A 27,990-nucleotide genomic window follows, 5' to 3' on the forward strand; every position below is an offset into this window, starting at 1 on the left:
TTTTTTTTGGTTTTCAAATTGTCCTTTACGACTTTTCTTAATTTATTTAATTGTATTTGTCTTTTTTTATCCAGTTAAAAGAAATAGAACAGAAGTTAACTCATTTAAAAATGAAAGAGCATTTCAAGAAAGACAGTCTTCCGCATTCCAAAACAGGTAAATTTATTTGAAAAAAACTCTGCCTACAAACATTCTTTTATTTATATTTAACTTTAAATAATAATGCAATATTCATCGTTTAAGCTCTTTATTATCACATTTTGTGAATAGAAAAAACCAAGCAAAAGTTTTCAAATGCATTACATTCAAACACAGTGGCCAAATGTCTTGTCACCTACCATGTTTTATTCTAAATTTTATGCAAGTAGTAACAATCAAAAACATTAATATCTTTCAAAAAAGTTAACGTCAAATCAAACAGTTTGATTAGTCAAATTTAAGATTATTAGAACTTTGTAAAATTCATTGCTTTTGTTTTATGATGTGATTAGCGAAAGATATCAGTGAGTTTAAAAGATACCGTGTTGCAGATTGTGTCTAAGTGACAAAATTGCATCACGAGAGTTTGTAACACTTCAAAACAAATGAAAATATCAAATTGATGCTTAATAAGGATATATAAAGCTTATTTAACTGAAGGTAATATCAAAGCTTCAATATCAAAGGGACTCAATAAAATTATAAACAGAGATGGCAAGTGAATTGTGCATAAAAACAGGAGATTGACAACTACAAATTGCAAAATAGTTAAATTTAAATTTAGAAGCAAAGATCTCTCACAGAACAATTCGAAGAGAACTTAAATTTCTATGACTTGAAAATCGAGAAAGTAACAACTATTAAAAGAAGTGACAAGTCATTTGAAGTTCACATTGATGTGAACAAATTAAAGTAACAAATATAATCTAAATTATACATTAATATAATTTAAGTGACGATAATCTAAATTTGCGAAGAATGCTTTTTATAAAATAATTAGAAAAATATGAAAAGGCTAGCATAAACATACTTCAAGTTTAGTATGAGATATATAAATTGAACTCTGCTTAAATTTTATAATCTTTTTATAATATGTAAACATCTAGCTACATAAAATAAACTAAAAAGTAATAATTACAAGCCACGATGGATGCATTAGTGTAACTCTGTCTCTATCATTGATTTCCTTTCTTCTAAACTAATTCAATTCTTTTATTCCAAATTACTACCTTCTTTTCTTTCAAATTATTTTCTGCTAAAGTCAATTTAGTTGGAATTTGGACCAGCTAAAACCCTTGGCAATGAGAGAAACTTGTTGAAGACTGAGAAAAAAAAAAGAATTAAAGGTTAAATAATTTAAATGATGTAAAAAAAAATTCTACAAAACAAAAAATTTATGCAAACAAGGATAGGAAAATTACATGTACCATGTCACCGAAGTTGAACTCAGTTCCCTGAGATAAAATAAATAATACAGCTTCGAAAGTACTTACAATATGCATAAGATGTGCAACGTCATAAATGTTAATACTTTTCAACAGCAATTCATTCAAAGATTTTAGAAATAAATATTAAAATGTCTATTTGCTCTAAACAGTCCGTTAATATTTCAAGCTTACTAGGTGTAATTATAATTAAATTAATTTTAAAATATAACAACAATAAGTGATCAAAGTAATAAAATGATTCTAGTCACTATATGCATGGTATTTTTTATATCTGGTAGCACAGTGCCAGGTATAATTATAACAGTTAATTATGATGATTAATTATAGTTAAAATAATTTTAATTTACACAACAATCAGTGTGATCGAAATAATTAAATGATTTTAGCGTTCATATGCATGGTATTTAATCCAGTAAGTAACTGTGCTATGCTGCTTATATGGCAGCATTGGTCCATTAAAGGTTAATTGTGGTCATTATATTACAGGACATCCTGTAAAAACAAATTTGCTTAATTCAAAGTTTCCCTTTTCCATGCATCCAAAATTATTCCTTATTTAATATATTCAATTTTTAGAAAATTATAAATTTAATTCCCACTATTGATTGTACTAATTTCTCATTTTTAGAGAATTTTATACACTCAAGTGCCAATATGAATGATCTCACAATTAATTTTTCTCATCCTCAAAGCGAAGATGAGGGCATCAAAAATAGTTTCAATAAAATGGTAAGACTATGCTTACATTCCAAACTAACTTCAAGTTAATGTAATGTTCATTAGAATAAGTGTAATGTAGTTATCTGGTATACTTTTACCACATTCTAAATGTTTACACTGGTTTCCAAGATCTTTAAAATAGTTTTATAATATTACATAATTTTAAGTAAATATCTTTAAATATAATTCTAATAAAAAAAGTTATTTTTGTACTAAATACGTATGATTATTGTTCATTTTATTGTTTTCAGTTTTGGTTCCATTTTTGACCCCTTTTATATCTTTTTTTCGGCTTGGAAATTTGTATACATATAGAATTTTTGAAGCTGATCTCAAAAATATTGATAATATAGAATAAATAAATAGTGATAAGCATTTATATTTTTGTGAAAATGGCTCATTTGCTGCCCTTTTGATTCACTCGTCAAAGGCTATTAATGGCTTTAACTCATCTCTTATTTGTCCCAGAACAAAATTTTTAAGTTAATTATATCAATTAAAAAATCATTTATTATTATTAAAAATATGCTTTAATTTAAAATAAAATAAAATATTTGTGTATAAAATTTTTGGAAGATATATATATATATATATATATATATATATATATATATATATATCCTCCAACTACTGCAGAATTTTCGTATAATAAATTTTTTTTTTCTCTTGTGATTACAAAGGTATTTTTTCAATATTTTAATTAATTGAAATTAAATGAATTTTTTCCCTGTGTAAATAATTTAAACAGATATATTAAAGGTTAAATAAACAAGTCATTATGCTCAAAGGCTTTGAAAAATATTTTAGAGTTTTATTTTTAAAATTTCAGTTTTAGTTCGCTATCACTGATAAATATATTTTGCACATAACTCAAATGTCGGAAGGTGTGCATGCAACAGTTCATTACACAATGCGTCCTTTTTTAAGACATTGTTATTTTGTTGATAATTTTAAATGTTTAATTTTTTAAAATTATATAGATATTAATGTTTTTTTTAAAAATTATTTTATCAGACTTCTTCTACATCTTCTCCTGTTCCGTTGCCAAATATCATGAGAGCAGGTTCCAGTTCTGTCCCATCTAGTCCATCAAATCCTCGACATTTATCAACCAAACAAAGAAATAGTCTCACAGAAAAACCAGACATTCTAAAAATGGACTTAGCCTTCCAAGGTTATACCCCTAGTTCTATTTATCAAACGCAAACCTCTTATAGAAGCCAACAATATCCAACTTTTTCTATGAGATCGCCAACATCTTATTCATCTGCATCAAGTTCAGAATTTGGTGGCATTTCTGGTTTTGGAGATAAAGACAGTGCACTTATTCCTCTCACTGCTCCATACAGAAATAAGTAATTATTTTTTCAACTTATAACTTATTTTTACATTATTAATGGGTAGAATAACAAAATAAATAATTTTTAGTTAATTTCATTTAATCCTAAACATATCTATGACATTTGTGTAAATTTTACTTGATTACTATGTGGCACAGAGTTTATACTTAATTTTTGGAAAAAAAATCCCCTCCCTATTCAGAGCCACAATTCTAAAAGAGAATACCTATAGAATTATAATATAATTATAAAATCACTGCTATATAATATCTAGTTTTGTTACACTGCACCATGACACACCTACGAACTGAATTTAAAATGTTCCTAATGATATTAAGAATTTAAAACTATAGACTGTTTATCATTAATTACCTAAAAACTCTTTCCTTTAGCAGTTTTTATTCTACACCTTAAAAAGGGCAGAGCGCTAGAAAAAGAAAAGGATGTCCCGCCTAAAAAAAGGTTATTGTTCAAAAATACTTGTATAACTTTTAAGAGACCCAAAATATACTAAGTTGTTAATTTGTCATCAAAAAAAATTTTTTTTTTAAAGATAGTTTTTGAATTGAAAATAATTCCTCAATTAAATTTGCATAATCTATAAATCAGTTTTAAAATGAGCGTAGTTCTCGATTTTTGAAAATGTTGCATGTCGTTATAATAATATCCGGATTATAAAAATATCGGAATTTTAAAAACGATGTCGAAATGAATGGAAAAAAAAACCCGATAAGTAATCGTAATAACTGTCGAAAATGTTGGAATCGTCGCAAATCAAGCGCGTGAAAAAGTGATTACTAAAATATGAAATTCGCAGCCGTAACGTATTAATTACATCAGAATCGAAAAAAAAAAACGACGAAAAAATAGTCAAGAAACGACAAACAGCTGCTGATAAAACGCTCCATTAACGACGTGGATTTACGGTAAAATCGATCTTAATTGAGCAGGTCAAAAAGTGACTCCTTAAATCGTAATAACATCGTATAAAAATTATCAGAATAAAGGGGGAAAAAGTGGAGATGGCCGGAAACGACGTGGATTTACGATAGATTCGTCGCGAACCTTAAAAAGTGATGACTCAAATTTGAAATTCACGTGTCGAAATAACGTATTAAATATATCGGAGTTTGAAAAAGCACAAATAAAAAGCAGAAAATAAGATAAATAACAGCGGAAAAAACTATTTAAACTATCGGTATTTAAAAAGCAATGTAAATGGACAGAAAAAATTATTAGTACTAGTTACAAGAGTGCAGAAAGTTTTCTTTTATTAAGATTTTGTGTTTGGATCAAATATTTCCCATTATCTAAGTCTGTTGAGGTGTTGATGAACACAGCAACATTATTTCCTTACTAAATTTTTTTTAGAAAAATCATAGAAATCAATATTTTAGTTAAAGGATTTGAATTATAAAAAAAGTACAATCTTTCATGTAAAATGAAAAATTTTAAATTCTACACAAGCTGACCCATTAAAAGTAATTCCAAATAAATTAAAATAGAAGGAACACGCATCAAACAAATTTAGATGCAATTGTTCGAAACACTATATATTCATTTCTATTTTTAGGTTTGAATCCACTTTAAACCTAGATGGATCAAATTTATATAGTGTTCCAACTCAACGCACAAGCCAAGCTTTTGACACCCAAGATGATATTTTGGCATCCATACCAATGTCTGCTCAGGATTTAGGACTTGTATCACGTCATAATAGCCTAGATAGAAACCGAAGGCACAGTATGCAGAAATACCGCATGTATATTGACAATAGCACTGAGCAATCAAGACCAAGTTCAGTTCAGCCTTATTCAGGTTATGACAATATCCTAGCTTACAGAGACCAAGAAATGTTTCCATACCAAGAACAACACCAGTCACATCTACCCTCTCATAGTTTTCACCATCCTCATCACTTTCATCACCACCGCCATCACGAAAAATCTCCTACAGAACATAAATGCCAAGAGAGCCAAAAGGATGCCAACTTGTACCATAAAAATCTAAAACTGTGTGCAAATGCAATGTTTGTGGGCAATCAGCCACACGCGGACAAGATGAAACATCACCACTATCAGCCACCCAAACAATTTCATCAGAAAACAAAACAGTGGACAGAGTTTTCTGCCACTGATTCCCAAACTAGGACTCTGAATTTAAGTGCTTATGATTCTGGACTTGTGTCACCACCTAGTGGGGCAGAAAAAAGCTGGCCTTCTAAACCACGTCATAGTGTTCAAACATCAGTTTCAATGGGAAGTCTGAAATCTCACGTGGGTCCAAGTCACCAGACTCCTAAAGTAGACATAGTTACTTACGGACATTTTCAACCTTACTGGGAGGAAACAAAACCTTATGAAACTTCAGACTTTTATAAATATAGCACCAAACACAGAAAGCAACACCAAACAGCTAGTCAAAATTTACACGCCAAATTAGTAGCCTGGAAAGCCAATCAATTTAGTGGGCAGTTTCCATCTGCAGCACCACCCCTTATGTCTCCTGTTTTGGAGAGATCAAGAACAGCATCACCAGCCAGCACATCTCTTAGTCAACAAGATGAGAAAGAAAGATTGCCTTCTGATCACACTAAGTAAGTTGTTTCGTAATTGAAAAAAAGGCTGTCTTAAAAGAGATGACCTGTTTTCAATCTCATTAATTCAATTGTAAAATATGTTAAGAGACTTTATTAAAACTCAACCATATCTAAGATAAAGTAATTATGCTGTTATAAGCATAGGGCAGGGATGGCGAACCAATGGCACGCGTGCCATTTATGACACGTGACACAATATTTTGGGCACGCCACCAATCACAATTATTATTGCACTACGAAGCATGTGTAACAATTAAATTAAAATCCACATAAAACAAACAAAATAATAAACAATTATTAATAAAGAAATTAACAATTAATGCTAAAAAAACAATTAATAACCATAAAAGTCTAATTATAAATAACTAGCAAAAAAAATTAACAGTCCTACTTAAACTAACTTCTTACAACCTAATATAAGTTGTTTGTCATCTAATCTACAGCAACAGAAGTCACACTGATGATGAATTACTTGTATAACTGAGACATTGCAAAATGTTTTTTTTTCAATGTAAATAAAGAATTTTGAGTTGATAGTATTTAGTATTATTATTTTCCCAATAATCACGAAGTCAAAATCATATGACGGCACGCCGATGACCTCATTAACAATTTTCTAAAAAAAATGGCACGTTGGTGTATAAAGGTTCGCCACCCCTGGCATAGAGTATTAACCCTGTTATGCAAAATTGTTGCCAAGGCAAAAAGCTAGAGTTCAAGTGCCTTACACTTGAAGCAATGTGATGATATTAAACTATACATCTAATCTTGCCACAAAGAATTATCTGGTCTTTAGAACATACAAATAACTTAAATATTTTAAAAGTTATTGAAATTTTTAAAAAATGGCCAATTTGTCCACCTAGATGAAAATTATCAAAATCACTGCCATATTCTCAGTTTTTGCAAAGTTTTTATGAGTCCAGGTAATACAGCATTGGAGTAAGTTTATAAATATTAAAAAATTAGACCACTAACGCTTATAATTTTTACAAAATTGTTGCTTTTCTCCATATCGAAGTTTTGCACCATTTTCTAAATAAGCGTAGATAGGCTAAACTTAACATAACAGTCATGAGTAACATTTGCAAACTCACAGCAGTTATAAAAATAGCAGATTATTTGCAATAAAGCATTATTTCATAATACAATGCAGCCTTCGAAAAACAGCCCTAAAGAATTTAATTAAATTAATTGTATAAATGCGGTTTTCAATCGGAATTTTTTTTAAAAATAGCTTCTAATGTTTTTATACATTTTAAGGCCCATTTTCTCATTCACTAAAATGTTACTTCTGCCACTAAGCTGTTCAGATATTAATTTTACAGTTAGTTACATTTATTTCAAAATTAATGCAATAAATTGCACACATGTACATTATTTTATATGCACAATGGCAAAGTAATATAAGAACTCATTCAGAAACAATAGGAAAGAACAATTTTTAGTAGGAAGAATGAATGCGATTTAGAAAAAGTTTGAAACATAAAGCAGTAATATATAATGTAAATAGACAGCTTTTAAAGGATATTTTTTTTAACATGACAATTTTTTAAAATTTTATAGTTTTACAACATTTTTCAATTTTAAGGTCTTTGTATGAAATGAAGGTCAAGTAGACAAATCCTTGATAAACTCACGAGTGATTGAAAAATTCTCAGATTCTAAGTACATAGGACTTCTGAATTATATAGTTTTATTATTAATTTTTTATACTCCTATTTTTGTACTGTATGCATGACTGTAGTGATATTTCTTTTAAAGCAATTAATTTTCCGAGTTTACAACCAACCATTAAATTCATAAATTACGAGCTCATGCTTTACACTTCATAAGTTTAAAAATAGAAGGAAAAAAAAACAATTGTTGTGAAAATTAACCTCAAAAATTTATTAAACTGCAAAATTTTTTTTTTTCAATAAAAACGCAACTAGAGCTGCGATGGCTCAGTGGTTAAAAGAAACTTAGCTGTCGCAAAGGACAAAGGTTCGGACCTCAGTGGCGTTTTGTCCGAAAAAATGACCTTACGCTCATCACAATCATGCAGTGGGTAACAAAATTTTAAGCTTTAACTTCCATGATCCTCCTGGCCCTAGTGGATGGGCTATGGTAGGGATGATTTCATTAAGCCTGTCATATTATTTGTATCTATTATAATCTATTATATTAAAAAGACATGATATTGCAAAGTTTCCTATGTTTTGTTACAAAAATTATTTGTTTCAAATTTTTTTCAGTAAGATTATTGTTTAGGAGACAAAAAATATTTTGCTCAGATTTTTTTCTCTTTAAAGATTTCAAATTTGAAATATAATGGCTTTTTGAAAAATGCATTTCTAGATTAACAATTTATATCAGAAATGTGTTTTTTAACTAATTAAATTTTATTATTTTGTTGTTTAAAATAGGCAAGAAGGCAATACGATGAGGAGTAATGAATCACAGGAGCAAACTGCAGCTGATGCTTATGACAGTGAGATTATAGAGTGGTTCAACAAACAGGAGAAGGGGAAGAAAACTACTTTAGTGTAATTAAAGGTAGTTCTTCATATTTTTTTTTGGTGAAAATTACTTTGGCCCAATGCATGCCATCTTATCTTTTCTTCATGAAAATCAGAAAGATTTCAAAATACTCCGAACTTAGTTCTGAGCTAATAATTTAAGGGCTAACAGCAACAGTATTTAATTAAAATATCCGGTAGCCAGTAAATATAAAAAATACTGAAATAGCCTGACGTGGCACATATGTCAGCATATTTCATGATAGTGATGAGTTAGTGCACAAAGTCTTACCAACAAATAGCAGATTTTTTTATGGACATTACAACGATCGCATGCCTGATGCCCCTTGAACCACTAAGGTTGCATTAAAACTTTATCCAATTAATTACATATTCATAGTATGTTTTGTTTATTTGTTCATTGTGGTATGGGGTTCTCTTATGCTACTGATTGCATGCTGAAAATTTATCCTATATAGGTTAACTCTGCACAGTGGTTACTAATTTGAAGAATTGCATAGCAACCTATACCTGAAAATGTCCTCATAGGGCTGCTTGGCTGACTGACTATTAAGCACATTTGAACCGGTACTTTTATTCATCTAAATTATTTTAACTTTGAATTTATTAACTTAAAATTATTGTCTGAGAGGTGGTTGCTCAGGTGCCCTCCTCCCAATGAGGTTAAGCAGGTTCGAATCCTAGCGGTGGCTGGTTAATATGAATTCTGCTCCAAGCTTGCACCAACCACACTGCTGACATCATTTAGAGGTAGATGAATCCCTTTGCCTCCGGGCTAACCCTGGGAGTTTTTTTTATGGTTTTCCTTTCTATGCAATGCAAATGTGGATTAGTTCAATAAAAAAAATCCTTCAAGAAGGCTAGTTTGTCCCAATGCTCGATCAAGGAGTTCCCTTGTTTTCCGGTCTGGGTTCGAAATTTCAAGGTTAATGAGGTGAACATTGATAGTTGAAAACTCAGAATTGGGTTAAGGGCTGCTCAATGCTGATTATAAAATAAAAATACCAGCTTAAATGTGCATGAACAGTCAGTCCGTAATGAAGCAGCATTCCTGACAATGCACAAAGACATTTCTGACCATGGGTCAGAAATGTCTTCATTCATGGGTTGCTAAACCCTTCACTCTCATTACTTCTTCACCAAGTTTGTAACTACTGTGCTAAATCACCCTGCATATGTTAAAAACATTATGTGAAAGACTTTAAGTTCATAATTAAACCAGAAAGTTGCTTTTAACTATCTAATGTCAGTTATTATTTTCTTACAGATTTCATTGTGTTCAGACTTCAACCCATGTATATTATGAAAACTGAATGGAAATGGAAAATAAAAATAAAAAGTTTCAAAATGTTATTGACAATGATTATCAATGAAATCTTATCGAATTGTATAAACTTAGATTTTATTTATTAAATTCAAAACTCTTGATTAAAATAAAATGCTTAGTTATTTTATTTGTTCTGTGATAAGTCAATGAATAGTCATGATATTGATAAAAATGAATGCAATGTTGTACAGAATCATGTTGTATTTGATTAAAAAATAAAACAAGAGCAATAATGTTAAAATTCAAAATTTAAATTGTGCAGTTATATTTTCTCTGTGATATTTAATGTTGTGAACATAAAATTTCATACAGGTACTCTACTTAATACTCTCTTTCTGTTTTGAAAAACAAAAGGCAAAATTAGTTTTCCATTCATTCTTAGTTACATTAATGGATGAAAAAAAAATAGGATTGCTTTGCTTTTACAATGAAATGAATGTGCAAATATATGTGTTTTTGAAAAATATAATGCATATCATATTTTTAAGGAAATTCAACATTACATTTATGGTAGAAACTTTGAATAGAAAATAGTTTTCATATCTTGCAAAGAGTGCCTAAAATTATGGAAATTGTACATAAAAGTTTTGTAAAATTGAAATTTATTTTGCATGTCTGGCAAGCATCATTTTTACAATAGCTAAAAAATAAAATAGAAATTACTTTTCTAATCAAGAAAAATTTCTTCAGAAAATTATTTGATTGATGAGGAGTGTGTGTTTCTAAAAAACCAAAGTGTACATAAAAAATTTATTTTTACATTAAAAGATTTAACCAGACTTGAACAAATTACACTTTTAAGGGTTAAAAGCGTAATTGTATCAGCAATATTAAAAATAAAGAAAAATATTAGGTCTTTTGTTATTGCTGAATGAAAAAGTACAATCTGATGCAAACTGAAGATAACAAATTTATTGAACAGCAGTTATTTTATTTAAAGGCATTTTTTTTCACCACTTTTAGTCATAGGAAGATAATTATAGTCTTTCTGAATTATAATTTTACTGTGTTTGTTTTTCAATTATTGTACAAGACTGTGTTCATAGTATGTAAAATCTTATGTACATGAGAACTTACCAAATAAAATATTTCTCTCTGGATATTTTTGAAATTTTTATTGCACATTATGCTTTTTATGTTTATTGAAGATTCTAATTTCTTAGTGTAAAAATATTTAAAAAATAACGAGGTAATTTATTTCAGAAAAACTTAAGCAATCTAAACAATGATTAGATGTCAAATATATTGTTAAAACTATTAACAAAGGGAAAACATAATTTTTTTCCCCTACTAGCACTATCAATAGAGGAAAAACACCATTTTCACCCAACAGTGGAGAAGAATGGATAATCCCTACTGACACAACATTAGTAAGAGATATGAATTTTTTTTTAATAGTTATAAATTTTTAAAATTGCCCCTAATATTTTAAACAAATTCTAACTTTTACATGAATTATCAGTTTGCTGATATTTAGTAGAAAGAAAAACTTTTATGAGCAAAATTAAATGGATTATTGTGGTTATGCATTTTAATCATATCTGAAAAGAAATGAATTGCAAATGTGAAGCAAAATAATTAATAACAGCTTTATCACAAATATTAAGGGTGTTAAGATAGTGGATGGAGGTTTATTTTTGTTGAGATGAGATGTAAGAGAAAAGGAATGTAAATTTTAAAAAGTGTTTTCTGTCTTATATCTTAACTGAAAATGTTATTATGACATGAAGTGTTTCTTAAAATTTAAAGAGAAAATTTTACAAATATAAAAAATAACGTCAAAATGAAATATTTTATGTATAAAGTTTTAATAAATCAAAGAAGCAATCACGCCAAAAAACACAAATGCCTTGGAAAACATTTCAAGTTCATTCACAGTTCTTGATTAAGAGTTATAACTAGGAATATAACTAACAGTGATTTGGCTGAATACCAAATATTCAATAAAAAAACTGCTGAATACCAAAAATTTGATGTCAGAATAACATATTTTTGTTTTTAAAAAATCATTAATGAATATTTCTACACATCTTCTTCTTCTTCTTCCTTATCCCCAAAATTAGCAGGGCTAAACTATGTCCATGAAATTCATCACCCGGAGGAAGTCGGCCATCATAAGTGTGTTATTAAGAATGTCCCTTTTGTCCAGACCTAGACAGTCCAGTATATGTTGGGGGGAAGCCTGCATGTTGTGGCACCTGGGGCAGTTAGGGTAGATTTTAATACTACCCTCAAAAGAAAGGGACTTAAGGTGGCCGCTGATAAGCCTGGTAAGTGCAGTCTGGTCATTTCTACACATAAATAAGTTTAGTCATTATTCAAAATTAATCAAAACTGAGCTATTTATTGGTGTAGGGTAAAGGGAACAAATTATAACAGTTATCAATTAGAAATATTTAAGATAAATAAAAAACTGACTAACAATCATATAGACATAAAAAAAATGAAGTTGTAAAGTTGAAAAAGAGAAATAGGAAAAAAATCCTCTTAATTCTTAAAACAAATCTTCCCGAAAAAAAAGTATTCATAAAATGTTAAAATAGATAGAATCTATCAGAAACGCTTTTTAAAACTGCCCCGCTACTATAATAACAAAAGATTATTTACAAAAATGAAACGGAAAAAATATAAATCGATCTTAATGTTCGAAAGAAAATTTTAAAGAAAAATATTTAAGTTTTCCAATTACTGTATTTCTAAGAAAAAGCGAAGAAAAAAGAATCAAGTCTGATAGAAACCTACTTATTTGGCATTAAATAGTAAAAAAAACGTTGATAAAAAAGTTAATTAAAAAAGATAAAGCTAGCTAAAAATATCGATTTTACTTTTTTACAGCGCTGTATTTTTAGAAAAAAGTGGCAATAAAGAATAATGTACATTAAAAACGCTCTTTAAAAAATGCTGTGTCGAAATAAAAACAGGGATAAAAAGAAAAGTTAATAAAACAAAGGCATAAGAGAAACAGATTTTTTTTCTTTTAATTTTTAAAATATATCGTTTATGATGAAAATCACAGTTTTCTATGTTAATAGGCATCTGCCTTCCTTTACAGGAAAAAGTGACAATAAAAGAACATAATCTATCAGCAGCCCTCTATTAAAATGACGCAATATAAGAACAACAGCAAAAACGAAAAAAAAATTTTTTTGAAAAAATGATGAAATTCACTTAAAAATCAGCAATAGAAAATTCATGGTTCAGTGGAAAGTAATCTAGTTTCAAATCTAGCTTTTCCATTTGTCTTCTGGAACATAAATTTGCAAGCCGTATGCAAGTTTTAGAACTTACAAATATGTGTAAAAACTATTTTTAATATTTTTATTCTGAAAAAATACGATATTAGATTTCCCATTGTTAAATCTATTTAAATTCCCCAGAAAAAAACTTTGTTGAAAAATTATTTTCCAAAATTGTCTTGTTGTCTTAGTATCGAATGTTTGGCATTCGGCCACCTGAATATTCGGCAAAAGAGCCAAATATTTGTTATATCCCTAGTTGTAACGATCTTTGAGATGTTCTCACATGGGAAAATTATTAGGTAACATAAAATGGGTATGAGAAATTATATATAATGGGAAATTAGGGTTTTTAGTAAATGGAAGACATACCTTAAGTTCATAATTGTTCGTATGAATCTTATGTGAAGTTTTAAGAATCAACAATAATCAAGATATACCTGAATTTTAATAATAAATTATGCTTAAATTTTAATAACAAAATAGTCTTAACCCTTAATAATAAAATATGCTTAATTTTACTTTATACATTTTAAATTTTGTTTTGATGCAAGTTTTTACACACTAAGTCATTAGCTGAAACTTTAACGAAAAAAATTCTTGTTGCAACAATAATAGAACTATTTTTTAACTTAACTTTTCTCACATTTTCCTTATGGAAATAAATTTACAAAAAAATTTACTGCTCATTTTATTGTGTTTGTTTTCAATACATTTTCATTTGAACTTTTAATTAAAATACAAATGATTAAAAATATTAAAGAATTAGCAGGAAAAACAAATAAGTAATCGATAGCAGTCAAATCACATCAAAATCAATAATCATCAAATTGTCATCAATTGACTGTAGTCACATCAAAAAATATATTAACAAATTAATAAAACTCATATGAATTTACATATCATAATTTAATAGCATGTACAATAATTGTATGTTACTTAAAGTAAGTAATAATTAAACTTTAAAATTAAAATGCTGGAATAAAATTGAAAAATGTATTAAAAAAAAAGAGTTTTGAAAACACAATTATAAGATTAAACATCATTGTAGCATTTATACAAATAATTGAAATGCTTTTAATATGTCATTTATTATCGACATTTTTTAAATGTACAAACTCCTTTTTTTTAAAAGAAATTTCAAAAGCTTTAGTTAAATATTGTAAATTAAACAGTGAATTTTCTCTTGAAAAATATATTTTATTTTTAAAAGTTATAACACTTATAGAAATTAACATTTTTAGTATAATGTTATCCTACCATAAAATTTCCTCTTAAAGAATTAATATTATTTTTTAATACAAGAATTCTTCTTTGGTAAAGGAGGAATTGTGTCAACCAATTACTTCAAAAACATATCTTATTTTTGAAATTTAAAATTCATTTAAACTAAGCCTATTATAATGTTCTAAAATAAAACATATTTCTTTGCTTATCTTATAGAATTTTTCCTTTTATTGAAAAAAAAAAAGAGATTATGCATGCATTTGCAAAAAATCTTTAGTTGTTTAGAGAATTTTTACCAAGAGAAAATAAAAAGTAGTTAACTTTTTGCATTCCTAAACCTATTAAAGTTAAAGTTAGCTCCTGTGAGAATAAGCCTAAACTGCAAAGTAAATTAATTTCAAACTAAATCAAAATTGAGTATACACTCTTTGATGAGTTGTTTCTACAATTTACGAATTCCCATAATTCCATAACTTACAAATAACATTGAACAGAAAAACTAAAACAGTTACAGTCAAACAATTTGAAAAATCAATTACCTAATTCATAATGATTGTCACACATGGCCATAGCCATATAGATAACGTTCTCTGTACACTTTTTCTATGTCCCTAGAGTTCCGCCTCAGACGCCTTCCTAAAGGTTCCAGATCATTGTAGCATTTTGTGAAAACTCTATCCAAAGCTGCCTGAGCTTCTTCAGGCGTCAGATCTCTCACAGCTGCAACTGATGCAAGAGCCTTCTTCTTCACACACTCCTAAAAAGAAATAGGTCAGAATGGATTATAAGAGATTACAAATAAAATTTAAAACATCTATATAAATATCTAAAAATATGCCATAAAATTTTTTTAACTTAAAAATTCAAAACAAGCATATCTATTGGCTGTTTATGTTAGAAAGCTGTTTATGTAAGTAGAAAGATAAGTAAATGTTTATTAGCATTATGTGAAGGAAAACTAAAAACAACTAGGCAGCAAAAATAATAAGCATATTTATTGTTTTGCAGTTATAAGAACAAAACTGAGAGTAATAAAAAGCAGGGAAAAATTATTAGATGAGTTTTGCACAGGATGTAGTAATCTTCCAATATATATATATATATATATATATATATATATATATATATATATATATATATATATATATATATATATATATTGGAAGATATGATATATATATATATATATATGTCACGGCGAAAGACTGAAATCGGTGGTTGTTGACTTTCACCGGTGATTGTCGACAAACACCAAATACGTCGGTGAAAGATTGAATATTTCATTACATTCTTGTACATTCGAACCCTCACCGGTGTATGTCGACAATCACAGATATGCTTTGGTGAATATCCGAAATATTTATTACATACGATTTGATATGAATTTATTATTCGTGGATATAATTACATTTATTTGATATTTTAACCCTACACTGATGCTTTTTAAAGGTTAAGTGCCCCTGCCCGGCATACATTTGCCCGGTATACCCTATACTGATGTTTTTTTAAGGTTAAGTGCCACTGCCCGGTATACCCTACACTGATGTTTTTTTAAGGTTAAGTGCCACTGCCTGGTATACATCTGCCCTGTATACCCTACACTGATGTCTTTTTAAGGTTAAGTGCCACTGCCCAGTATACATTTACCCGGTATACCCTACACTGATGTTTTTTTAAGGTCAAGTGCCCGGTATATATTTGCCCGATACTCCAAACACTGATGTTTCTTCTAATCTATCGTCAGTAAGTATTAAAATATAGAATAAATATAAATATATCAAATAAATATAATAATATTAACGAATAAACTAATATAAAATTGGATATAACAAATATTTCGAACATTCACCAAGCGACTATGTGATTGTTGACATTCACCGGTGAGAGTCGACATTTTCCAGATTTCGGTCATTCACCGTAACATATATATATATATATATATATATATATATATATATATATATATATATATATATATTTATATATCTACATATTTATATATATATATATATATATATATATTTATATATATATACAGTCGGACTTCTATTTAACAAACTTCCATTTTGTGAATTTCTCTATTTTGCGAATTGTTTTGAGGAACCAAGAAAATTTTGGAAATTTCTTCGTAAAATTACTTCCAAATAACGAAGTGAATTTTCCATTTAACGAATTTTTCTTTGAGAAACACTTTCCCTATTTCCCACCTTCTTATTCAACTTCCACTTTCCATATTTAAAATTACTTTGCAGCTATAATTTTAAGCAGCAAATATATACAGTCAAAATTTTATGCATAACTTTAGCTGTTTTTAGTTGAAAATGTATGTAGCATGATAGTGTAACACTGGATAATGTTTTGCTCTATTCTTGTTTTCCATGTAGATTTCTTCTGTGGCTAAGATTTATAAAATAAATAGTAGATACTAGTTTAAAATATAAAGGTGTATCAATCTCTTTTTTAATTATGTCTAGTGTTTATGAATTCAAAACCTGTTTTGTGTGGTTTAAGCATTTTAAAAGGTGATTTTCTATTTAACGAATTTTCCATATTACGAACTTATTATCGGGTTTTAGCAACTTCGTTAAATAGAGGTTCGACTGTATATATAGATTTATATATATATATACTTATATATATATATATATATATATATATATATATATATATATATATATATATATATATATATATATATATATATACATATATATATATATATATATATATATATATATATTTATATATATATATATATATATATATATATATATATATATATATATATATATATATATATATATATATATATATATATATATATATATATATATATATATATATTTCTCCAAAGTTTACTATAGTGATAAAGAGGGTAAAAAAGGTGAAATGTAAACAAAGCTTAGAACATTAAATACTCTAATTGAAATGACAATATTTAGAAATGCACAAAATTTGTCTTAGAGTCAGTTGAGTGTGATTTCAGAATCTTTACTACTTTTAACTTGTAAACATTTAACTGACGGCAGACTTTTTAAATAGCTCAGCGCATATTAAGTAAAGTTCATATTAATATACTCTGATTCTATATATTAACATTAATATACCATGATTTTCCCCTGTCCGCCACTGTGTGCTTTCTTCTGGATGATTTTTCATCTTTTTTTCTGTCTCGGCTACTGTGGTTTTTCTAGTTTTGTTTCTCACCTTTATTTCCCATTTTTTGTTGGCAACTCCATGTTTCATATTTCAAAGCACTTTTGTTCCTTCACATTCATGCTTGGTAAGTTTGAAAATGGGCGCCTATTTTTTAGCGCTTGAAACATGTCAACTATTGTTTACAATTTGTGTATTTTAGAAGCGAATGAAGTTTTTAATTAAGTAATGGACCAGTTCATAGTTGGCAAATATTTTTTCAGACAATTTTTTTAAAAAATATTTAAAATAATTCTGTCAGGAAAAAATTTGCAATAGTTCACCTTAAACAATTTGACAAACTATTCATTTACATTTCAATTTTCTGAAATTAAAAGATTATTCCTACTTCACTAGTTGTACCAGTCTACCTAAAATACACCAACCAAATTATTAATTTCCCAATGAATATTTCAAATGAATTTTTAAGTTAATGAAGTTACAATAAAAAATAAAATAAGCACAGAACTATTATTTATTTTACATAACAAATAAAAGTTTTTTATAGTATCAATTTGATTAATAAATCATTTATTTTAATAAAAATGAGAGGAGATATGAATAAATCAACTATATGGAGTACAAAAGAATTAAACTTTTGTTCAACTCTTTAATGCGACAAAAGTAACTTAATAATTTGGAGCGAGGATCTCTGGTTGTGCATCACAAAACTCTCCCAATATAAAATTTATCACATGAGACAAAAAATTAAAACTTGTAAAAACTATGAATATTAATCAATTAGGCTTAAATATGTAAAATAATGATTACAACTTACTTGGTGCTGTTTACGTATCCTAATTAAAGATGCAGCGCCCATTGTCATTGCACTTAAAAATGAACAATGCATAAGGTTGGCAGCTCGTATCTAAATACAATAAAAACAGTAAGCATTATTTATTATACTAAATTAATAGTTAACAAGATACACATCGCAATAAACAAGAGCAATATTAAAAAATATGAAATATTTAACTAATTTAAGTTAAGTAAAGCAACAACACTTAAAATGCACGATTCTTTTTTTGGGCTGCAGCAAAAACTCTGTTTGCTTAGATGAGAAGATTGATAGTGGCTTTTTCAAAGAGTGGGAGTACTTATTTTTAATGTCCCCTAAACTAAAGTCTTAATTTTGAGAGTTCAAAATTGAAATAAAGTTAAAAGCACATTTCTAAAAAGTAATGAAATATTAAGGAGAATTTTGGATGAATACAAAAATCTGCTTAACATTTCATTTCATCAAATTTCAGAAGTAAAGATAGTAAGTACAAGAAAGTTATAATAGTTAAAAAAACTACCAAAAAGATGTGCAAAAATATTAATTACAGTTTTTATACTAAAAAAAAACTGGTAAAAAATAGGGAAAAATGTTCAAAATAGGGACTCTTTTTTTATGTTAAAATGATTCATTTTCCAATACAAAATAAAATCTACATTCGTACAAAAAAAAGAAGAAAAGCACATACACATGGCTAAACACATGAAAAACAGTAAAAAAATTGAAAATTCTTTTCTTTGGAAAAGAATTTTTGATTTTTCATAAATTCTGAGTCAGAAATATCCTTGTGAGAATACTACAACTTTCACTAATAATTTGAGAGAATACTTCAACTTACTCTAATAATTGCAGGATTAGTACAAATATCCCGGCGTCCTATCGCTCATGGCATTCGAGTTTTTGATCGTCACGAAGCTGTCACCACCGCGCGTTGGAGTATTTAATATTTCCCCCCTTCCTCTTGGAGGTCGGATTGTGTTTTTTTTGAGATGGCGTCTCTGTCAACGCCATTGGGTCTTCATCCATTGATGCTATGAATTTTTCCTCAATTTTTTTTTAAATTTTCACTGACTGGCCTTCTTTTCATCAAATACTACAAAAGCTAAACTTCAATATGCATTTACATAAACTTTTATATGCCTGAATTAACTTCATTGATTTTTTTATCAAATCGTGTGCGATGAGCAATCTCTAAAATACTTTGAACATTATCTTCGATTTTTTGGGAGTCCTTCGCCATGCAGAATTGAGAGAATCCTGAGATGTACTTCAACCGACGTTTCTCTTTCCAATGATGCCCGCGATTCTGTGGTAATCCAGTTATTATAAACCTAAATGATGGATAAAATAATGTTAAAAGGTTGAGGATACTGATCGCCAACTTGCAGTCGTTGATATCAATTAACTTTCCTTGCCAGAATTTCCTGCCCGTCTCCCACTACTCCACCATGATGATGTATCAGATACTGTCTTTGCTTCAGAAGAAATAAAATAAAAAGAATCTTTTGGTTTTTAAAAATGACTGTCTTGTTGATGCCTTTTTCAAAGGTAATAGATATGATTTCTGCTTTGTAACTTCATCTGGTCTCCAGGTATGTTCTGCTTTCATCCCTGGTTCTTTTAGATTTTTTTTGTTTAGTACTGAGGTGTAAATTGCGGCACAATGCTTAGTGCAAATCTATACAGTTTAGATCGGCCATATTCTTATTTAAAACCCATTAATTATAATTTATTATTTGGTACCCAGCATTACCGGTACAATCCTCATAAGAGTAATTTTTTTATCTCTCTATATTTAAAAAAATACATAGATTGCCATTTCCAACGAAAAAATTAAAGAAGTACCTGCTTTTCATTCTCATCATGCAAACATTATAGAATGACAAAATATGAAACTTTTCCAATTTTTAAAATGATGTTTGAGAAACAAGAAAACATTAGAATTACAATACTTTTCGATTAAATAATCTTAGGCATGGCTCAAAAGTAATGGTGGTCCATTAGACGAAGACCACTAAAATTTAACTATGACTAATATAAAATAATAATTCATGGTCCTTCTAAATTAGTAAGTCAGTGTAAAAGGATGATTTTGATTTCATGTTATGATTTGTACTTGCATCACAAAATAGCATATTTCATCATATAATTGGTGACATTACACATATTTTATATTGTAATCTTCATTCAAATTTATTTATTAACTCCATTTTCTTAAAAATCAAGTAACAGTGAAAATGTGTACAGACTAGACTAGTAATGTTTTTCAATTACTGGCCCTTCGGACCAGTGAATTAACATTCTTAATATCTCTCTTTCCCCCCTGCCTTGGTAATTGTTGTTGTTGTATGCTATTAAGACAAAAGGGGTGCGTTTCTTTTCGTTTTCCAGTTGTGCTATCTATGGCTGAGAATTCAACTTCTGCTCCACACATACGTCTCAATCCTTTTATAAGGTGGACCCACTCATTTATCCACAGATCGTAATTTTGACCTGACCCAGAGAACAATCAATCTCCAATTCAGTTTCCCCAAAGGTCAGATTTGTTATGGGAACATGAAGGACTTAGTGACCTGACATATTTAAAATGCACCATACACCATTTACTACATGGGGAGTCTTTGGTTGCCAGGGATCAAACTTACAACCTCTTGAACATGGGCCAAATGCCCTACCAACCAGGCTATCTCGATCTGCTTTGATAGTATATTAGATAATAAGCACACAAGTTACCAATTAATGACTCATTAATATTCATATTGACTTTACAATAATTAAAGTTAGTTTTATTAAACAATGAAAACACGAATGACTCTTAGAGAAAGTGATTTTGTGAGAACTCTGTAAATATAATAAGCAAGGTATCTTAAAGCTAATTTTACTTGTTGAATGATTACTTGAAATATGACTTTGTGTAAAGACCAATATAATTTTAAAATAAATATTTAAAAATAATTTTGAAAATAAATAAGAAAATATTAATTATTTCAAAAAAAAAATAAACATATACAACTAGATTTAAAAAAAATAAAGAAAATTTAAAAAAAAACAAACATAAAATTATGAAAATGTTATCAAAATGTCATAAAATACAACACACATTAAAACTATGTAAAGTTGGAATAGTTCTTAATAACATTTAATTTATACACAAGAGGTTTTTAAACACTCAGTACAGAATATAGAGCAAATTTATATTAACCTCAGTACATAATAGATGATCAACATTTCTAAAGTCAATATTGGCTCTACAGAAATCAAACATATGCACCATTTCATGAGCAAGGGCACCATGCACAGCTGATTTTGTTGTTGCAGTATTCTGACATATGACAATCTGATTCAATTCTGCATCATATCCTCCAGTCACAACTTTGCTACATGGTTCACAGGATACATGACGATTCAAATCCACTGGACTATGAAATGAAACAGTTGACCATTTATAATTTATTCATTACAAAATCTAACAAAGATTAATCAGTTCAGAGCTAATTTAAAAAAGGGAAGTCATTTTTCAAGAACTTTTGCTGAACTGTTACATTTTCAAGAACTGTAACATATAATTATAATTTTTTTTCTCTATAATTTATTAAATTTCTGCTATAAATCACTTTACAGAAGACATTTAGTGGAAACTATATAATTTAAATCTATAAAGATTTGATAGCTGATCAAATGTCATTAATTCGGATTCTGCTTAGATTACAGAGTTAATCAGACAGTATTAATCATGGTTCTACTGTATATCCCATTTTAAGTCTACTGTTTAAGTAAACTTTTCAAATCTCCAAAATTCTGCGAAAATCAGGGGGTCGACTTATACAACAGAAATAAAGTTGGACATTCGTTGACCGCTAAATACCAATTCATTATAAACAATAAGATAGATAAGAATCCCTGTATCATTTCACCATTTTTAATATGTTATATGCAATTAATTTAGCATTTACTTTTTCTTTACATATAAATATTTCTTTTAGAAAGATACTTTCAATTACATTTAGGAAAAAAATTGAGAATAAGAAAAGTTAATGTGCTGTTTCTTAGTGTGAGATTACGAATTTGAAGAATTGCATAGCAACCCATACCTGAAAATATCATCGTAGGGTTGTTTGACTGACTGACTGTCAAGCCAAATTTTTTTCCTAAATGTGAGGTTTTAGAAGTAAACACTCTTATATTTAGCAAGCACAATTTATCAATAATTTACAACATTAAATTTAATTTAAAATATTGAAGTTAGGCTTTCAAGCAAAACTAGCTGGTAAAGTGAAACTTCCTGAACAGAAAAAGGGAAAGTCCCTATGCAATTGCACATGCGTGACACGATAGTTCGTACACATAGCCTCAAAAAGCTAAGTACAACACAGTTAAAATAATTTATTCAAAAGTATTTCAAAAGAATATAACGCAATGAAAACTTTTAGAGCTGCAAATTTAAAGATTCCAGAAGATCATCTTGCAGGGTCTGACAAAAAACTTCTGTACTCCTATGCAAAGAATTTGAAACTCGACACTTTTTAAAAGATTTATAACGATTGACTACACGCCTAGTATCATTTGACACATGACCTCTGTAAGAGCAACACTGATAATTCCAATTTTTGTAAGATTTTTTTCTTTTTTCATCAATCAGTCATTCTAAAACTATTAATTGTATAAATTTTCATACTTGATTTTTTTCAGCTCTGACTTATACACTTAACATACCAGGAACTAGCTACCTCATAATCAAAAAAAGGAGATAGACTTATACATAAGGATATATGGTACTTTGCTTTCAGAAATAGTAAAATAGAATAAAACTGAAATTTATACGAGCAGAGGCAACATACACAGCTGATACAGCATGCAGGCAACATATACAGCTGATTTCATTAATTACATATTTAGGTAATTCTCTGATAATAGAGTAAACTGATGGAAATGAAGGTTTGTTCAATATAAAGATTGTAGAGATCTTTATTATATTATCTCAAAGGTTTGAAGAATTATTTGAAATAAATATTTTTTTATTAATTTCCAAACCTATGAAATCTCATTCTTTCACTCGCAACTCTTAAAACCTACAAATACGAAAAACATAATATCTCACTGAAACATTTATACCTTTTTTGTTTAACTTTTATTTTTTAAAAACTAACACTTGTACTATTGTTTGAATGAATTAGGAAGTTAATTTTTTGGTCCTTAAATTTGTTTTTTATTTTGTGAAAAAAAAATATTGAAACTCATGATTCACATAATTTCCTTACTCATAGCGATTAAGAATGTTACAGATCAATGGTATTATTATTTCAGTCGAAATAGTGTGCACGTTCTAAGAAAATGTTCGGATGAAACTGCAGAAAAATTTCAGTAAATTGGGAAAAATTTTTCAGTGAATAAAAAGTAATTGATTAAGCAAATTGGATAAGTGTTAAGATGGCATTCCTCTCATTCCCTTGCTTAAATTTATGAAGTTAATTTATTTTCTAAAAATGCATAAATAAGTGTTTCAATTTCCTCTAAAAGGATATTATATTGTTATTTTAATTTTATTTATGAGAAAAAACATCAGGAGCAAATAATGCTTATTTTCTTATTATCATTTCCCTTATCATTTCCTCATTGTAAGAGAACGGTACATTTGTAATTTATGAAGTTAATTTAAAAATGAATTAATAAATTTCCTAATTTCCACTTTTAGGATAGTTTAAGAATATACATTGTTTTTTTTTATCGATTCATGTGCATAAATTTCAAAAGCAAATAATGTCATTTTCTCATTACCTCACCGTGAGAAAATGACACTTTTGTGACAGATTGATTTCAATATTTTTAAAGACTAGTTAAAAATTTTTTTTTACTTCATTTTGATATTTTTTAAAGCCTCTAAGAATTGATAAATACATTTATTAAAATCACTGTTTTAAACAAATTCATAATTAAAACTATTGTTCCTGGACCATGTTATCATTTCCTCACTTTAATAAAAACTTATAATAAGCTTAATATCTTTTTAAATATTTAACGTGACTGCTATATTTTTCTTGTCTAGTAACTTCTCCCGAACCTTATCACAAAAAAATTATAAACTTCTGACACTTTTTCTCTTGTTGCCACTACCTGAAAATAGGCATTTGTAAAGAATGAACCACTTAGTTCAAGTCACATAGTCAACAAAAATTTTTTTATTATCTCATAACCAAATAAATTTTTTTTATGATCTTGAACTAAAATTTCAATTTTATATTTTTTAAAAAAACCATTAATTTCATATGAAAAACACATTTTTATAAGAAGATGACAAATAAATATATTTCTTTAAAACGCAAGTTTACAAATATAATGAATCATTTTGCTTGTTAGGAATCAAGAGGCATTTAGATTTTAATGTACTTTTATCAAAAAGTTTTATATATGTGGAAATCTATTTAAAATACCAAACTATTGAAAAATTAAATTAAAAATTAATACAGAGTTCAAAACTGAATAAAAATCATCAAATTTTTAAAAATAATCTATAAACTATTAAAATAAATTGTTAAGTTTAAAAATCCACACACAGGAAATGATGCAAATTCAAACAGGTAATCCTTAAACATTTTAATCAATATAAATAACAAATAAATAAAAAACTTAAATTTTTTTCTCTGATTTAGAGCATGTTTTATTTTTAATAGTAAATGGTAATTCTGCTTTTTGCTCCCCTCCCAACTTTGAGCTGGTTGCTTTCCAATAACAAAACCAGTTTCCCTCTTAACAAAGTTATTCAATGACAAGGTTGTATCTTGAAATTGAATAAAAACAGTGTTATACCTTAAAATATTTAAATCTCAACAAAATACAGAAAATTCAAAGAAATACAAACCAGTTATATATAAAAATTAGAAATAATTACTTATAAAATTTACCTACTTACTTGTTTGAAAAAAATATTCTTAAGGTGGATTTTTTTTTAGTAAAATTTGAAATTAATTGAAAAATGGAATTAGATACAAAAGGCATTGAAATAGTAAAACAAATAACCAGATTTTAAAACAGACAAACTTTTGATGAATAAGCATTATGAAGTAAAGTAATATTTTTTACACAACTTAAATAATATGAGTACTACAACAATAACTTTATAGTTTCCTAAATTTAAAATGAAGGAGATAAAACAATATTTATCGCCAGATAAATTCTAATAAAAGAATCATTCTTACCATCCAGCTGATTTTAGAGCATCCATCATTAACTTTATTAAGGGGCCTAAAAACCAAAGAGACAATTTAGAAATATCAACATTACACAGTCTCTTTATATTTTTCACAAGAGAATAACGTTTTTTCAAAAATAAATAATCCCCCCCCCAAAAAAAATGCATACATGTAAAAATAATTTTAATTACAGTTGCCTCTTGCGGACCCGCAAGAGCTTTTGTTAGCACAAAACAAAGTTCTTATTAGGTGATACTCAGTTTAAATAGAGTAAAACATTATGTAAATAAAATTTAAAAAAAATCATAAATAATATGAGAAATAGCAAATTTTTTGTCATTTTTCAAAAAGGGAAGAAAATAAATCATTTGTAAATATGTTTAATAAACTTCTGAAAATTGCAATTGTAAAATATATATCAGTTCATTCTGGCATCAAATTTAAGCTATAGTGCAGCTCAGCATAAAATATGACTTAATTCTGATTAGTGATAACAGCAGAAGATTTACAAATAATAATCAGTTCATAATAATAAACATTTCATAATAATAATTTAATTTTGGTAAATAACATATAACAAAAATAAAAAGTAATTATTTCAAGAATCTTATATATATTTGTTCAGGAGCGGATCCAGAAATTTCTCCGGGGTGGGAGGTTATAAACTCAGATCCCACCACACAATAAATTGTTCTTATAAGAAAATTTCTACGGGGAAAAAAAAAAAAACTTGGGTTTTTAATGCCAGTCTTCTCATTTATTTTTTTCATAATGAACAATACATAAATAAGTGAAGATCATAATTAGATGGAGAAAAAAAATCGATTTTTCCGACCTACCTAGGTGTAAATGCCCCTTTAAATAATTTTTAAATATTTCATTTCTTTTGTAAACTATTAAAAAAAAAATTATTTTTATTTCATTTTTCAATTTTGGGGGGTCATGACCCCTATGACCCCCACCGCTGGATCCGCCACTGTATTTGTTTTAAGTGAGAAAAAAAAATTCATGTATTTCATCGTTTTAGCTGATTAAAATTGTTATGACCAATAAAAAGGTAACTCTTTTTAAATGATGGAACATTAGGGATGCATAACTTGTGGCCTTCAAAGCTTCTTAACTTGGCCCCTGAACTGTCTTAAAATATTAATAAAAGTATAAAAGAAAAATAAGAGGCAAATTTTTTTTTTTTTAACCATGCTCTGTAACAGAAAATTACTGATCTAGTTTAACTAAATTAAAATAAACTAATTCTTGAATGTTTCAGAAAGATAATTATTATTTTCAAATTACTTGAATGCTTTCTTTATGCTAAAAAAGAGCTAAGTTATCTTCTCTACTCAGGAAAAAAAAAAAAAAAATTGAATTGCGGCTTTAAGGTTCATACGCTTGGGTAAACAAACTTAACTTACTTTCAACGACAATGTTATTAATTTGACGTTCACATTTGAGCCTTTGTAAATTGTCCCGATTTTCACCCATAAAGAGTTTCCGAAACCAGCTTCGAGTAATTTTATCACCTCTTCGTTCAGGAAAAAAATCAATTCCAGCTGGTTCTTCCATTAATTCTTCTTCTTTTCCCTCATTTTCAGAACTGCTTGATTCGGAAGACATATTGATCGTTGAATCAGTATTTATTACGAAGAAAAAAAATTATATATTTATTAAATGTAAACGATAAATAGATTTATAAGTCGGTTTTTCTAGCTAGAAAATAGATCAACATTACGTATCTTCACTTAATTTCAAGTTTCGAAAGACTACCTTAGTGTAGTCAAAGTCACTAATGAAACCTATACTACTGGTTTTTCTCGCTGAGCTTGATTGGCGCGTTTATCGCTGGCAATGCATTTAACCAATCAGGTTTTCATTCGCACCCAGAAATTTTCATTTGCGGTGACAATTCTTCGATTCACGTTGATCAACGTTTTCTTTTCATGATTTTCGTTATAAAAAAAACTAGGGATTTCCGTTCTTAATGCTGCTGCTGGTCGAACTAATCGACTGTCACAAAAAGTCATAGTATTTTATTTACAGCATTAAACAACGCTATGAGATCTTTGTATCATTGACAATAAATTGTAGTATTTTATTTACGTCGCACTAGAGCTGTACAATCACAATGGGCTATTGGTGACGGTCTGGGAAACATCCCTGAGAATGAATCGAAGTTATTCAATCACAGTTTTGATCCTCTGCCGAAAGGATGGCTCCCCCGCTTTGTAGCCCGACGACGAGAGCGCGAAAGTGAGCACTTTATAGTAGAACAGTTTAACGAGCACAGATACCGCACACTCTCGGTCACTTCTCTTCTCCGAATTTTTTTAGTGCAGAAAGAGTTGCAAATCACAAAAATGCCTAAACTATAAATTGACATTTCATGCGCAAAAGGGCCATATTTGTTTACGAACTTAACGTAGAGTTGTTTTAGA

The 27,990-nt window shown here is 28.2% G+C and overlaps 2 protein-coding genes across 17 annotated transcripts in view; one reads left to right on the forward strand and one right to left on the reverse strand.

Annotated features, from left to right (window-relative positions):
• LOC107451338 (uncharacterized) overlaps positions 1 to 11,035 on the forward strand; it is a 140,221-nt gene extending 129,186 nt beyond the window's left edge. For all 16 annotated transcript variants that reach the window (XM_043051979.3, XM_071180635.2, XM_043051975.3 and 13 more), the window contains exons 17-22: positions 75 to 156; positions 2,056 to 2,156; positions 3,162 to 3,502; positions 5,061 to 6,083; positions 8,495 to 8,624; positions 9,876 to 11,035. In XM_043051979.3, the coding sequence (XP_042907913.2) occupies positions 75 to 156; positions 2,056 to 2,156; positions 3,162 to 3,502; positions 5,061 to 6,083; positions 8,495 to 8,618 (1,671 nt within the window). In that variant the 3' untranslated portion in view covers positions 8,619 to 8,624; positions 9,876 to 11,035. The remainder of the gene's footprint in view (positions 1 to 74; positions 157 to 2,055; positions 2,157 to 3,161; positions 3,503 to 5,060; positions 6,084 to 8,494; positions 8,625 to 9,875) is intronic.
• LOC107451339 (mitochondrial inner membrane protease ATP23 homolog) lies at positions 146 to 27,351 on the reverse strand. Its single transcript, XM_087149927.1, has 6 exons — positions 26,971 to 27,351; positions 25,565 to 25,610; positions 21,574 to 21,790; positions 18,372 to 18,461; positions 14,938 to 15,155; positions 146 to 1,301 (listed from the first exon to the last, which is right to left on the reverse strand). Exons 1-5 carry the CDS (start codon positions 27,170 to 27,172, stop codon positions 14,955 to 14,957), a joined length of 756 nt encoding a protein of 251 aa, XP_087006053.1. The 5' UTR covers positions 27,173 to 27,351; the 3' UTR covers positions 146 to 1,301; positions 14,938 to 14,954.
• Positions 27,352 to 27,990: the final 639 nt, after the last annotated feature.

This window comes from Parasteatoda tepidariorum, chromosome 8 (assembly GCF_982258835.1).
Source record: "Parasteatoda tepidariorum strain Cologne lab strain chromosome 8, Ptep-v5.0, whole genome shotgun sequence".
NCBI classification, from domain to species: domain Eukaryota; kingdom Metazoa; phylum Arthropoda; class Arachnida; order Araneae; family Theridiidae; genus Parasteatoda; species Parasteatoda tepidariorum.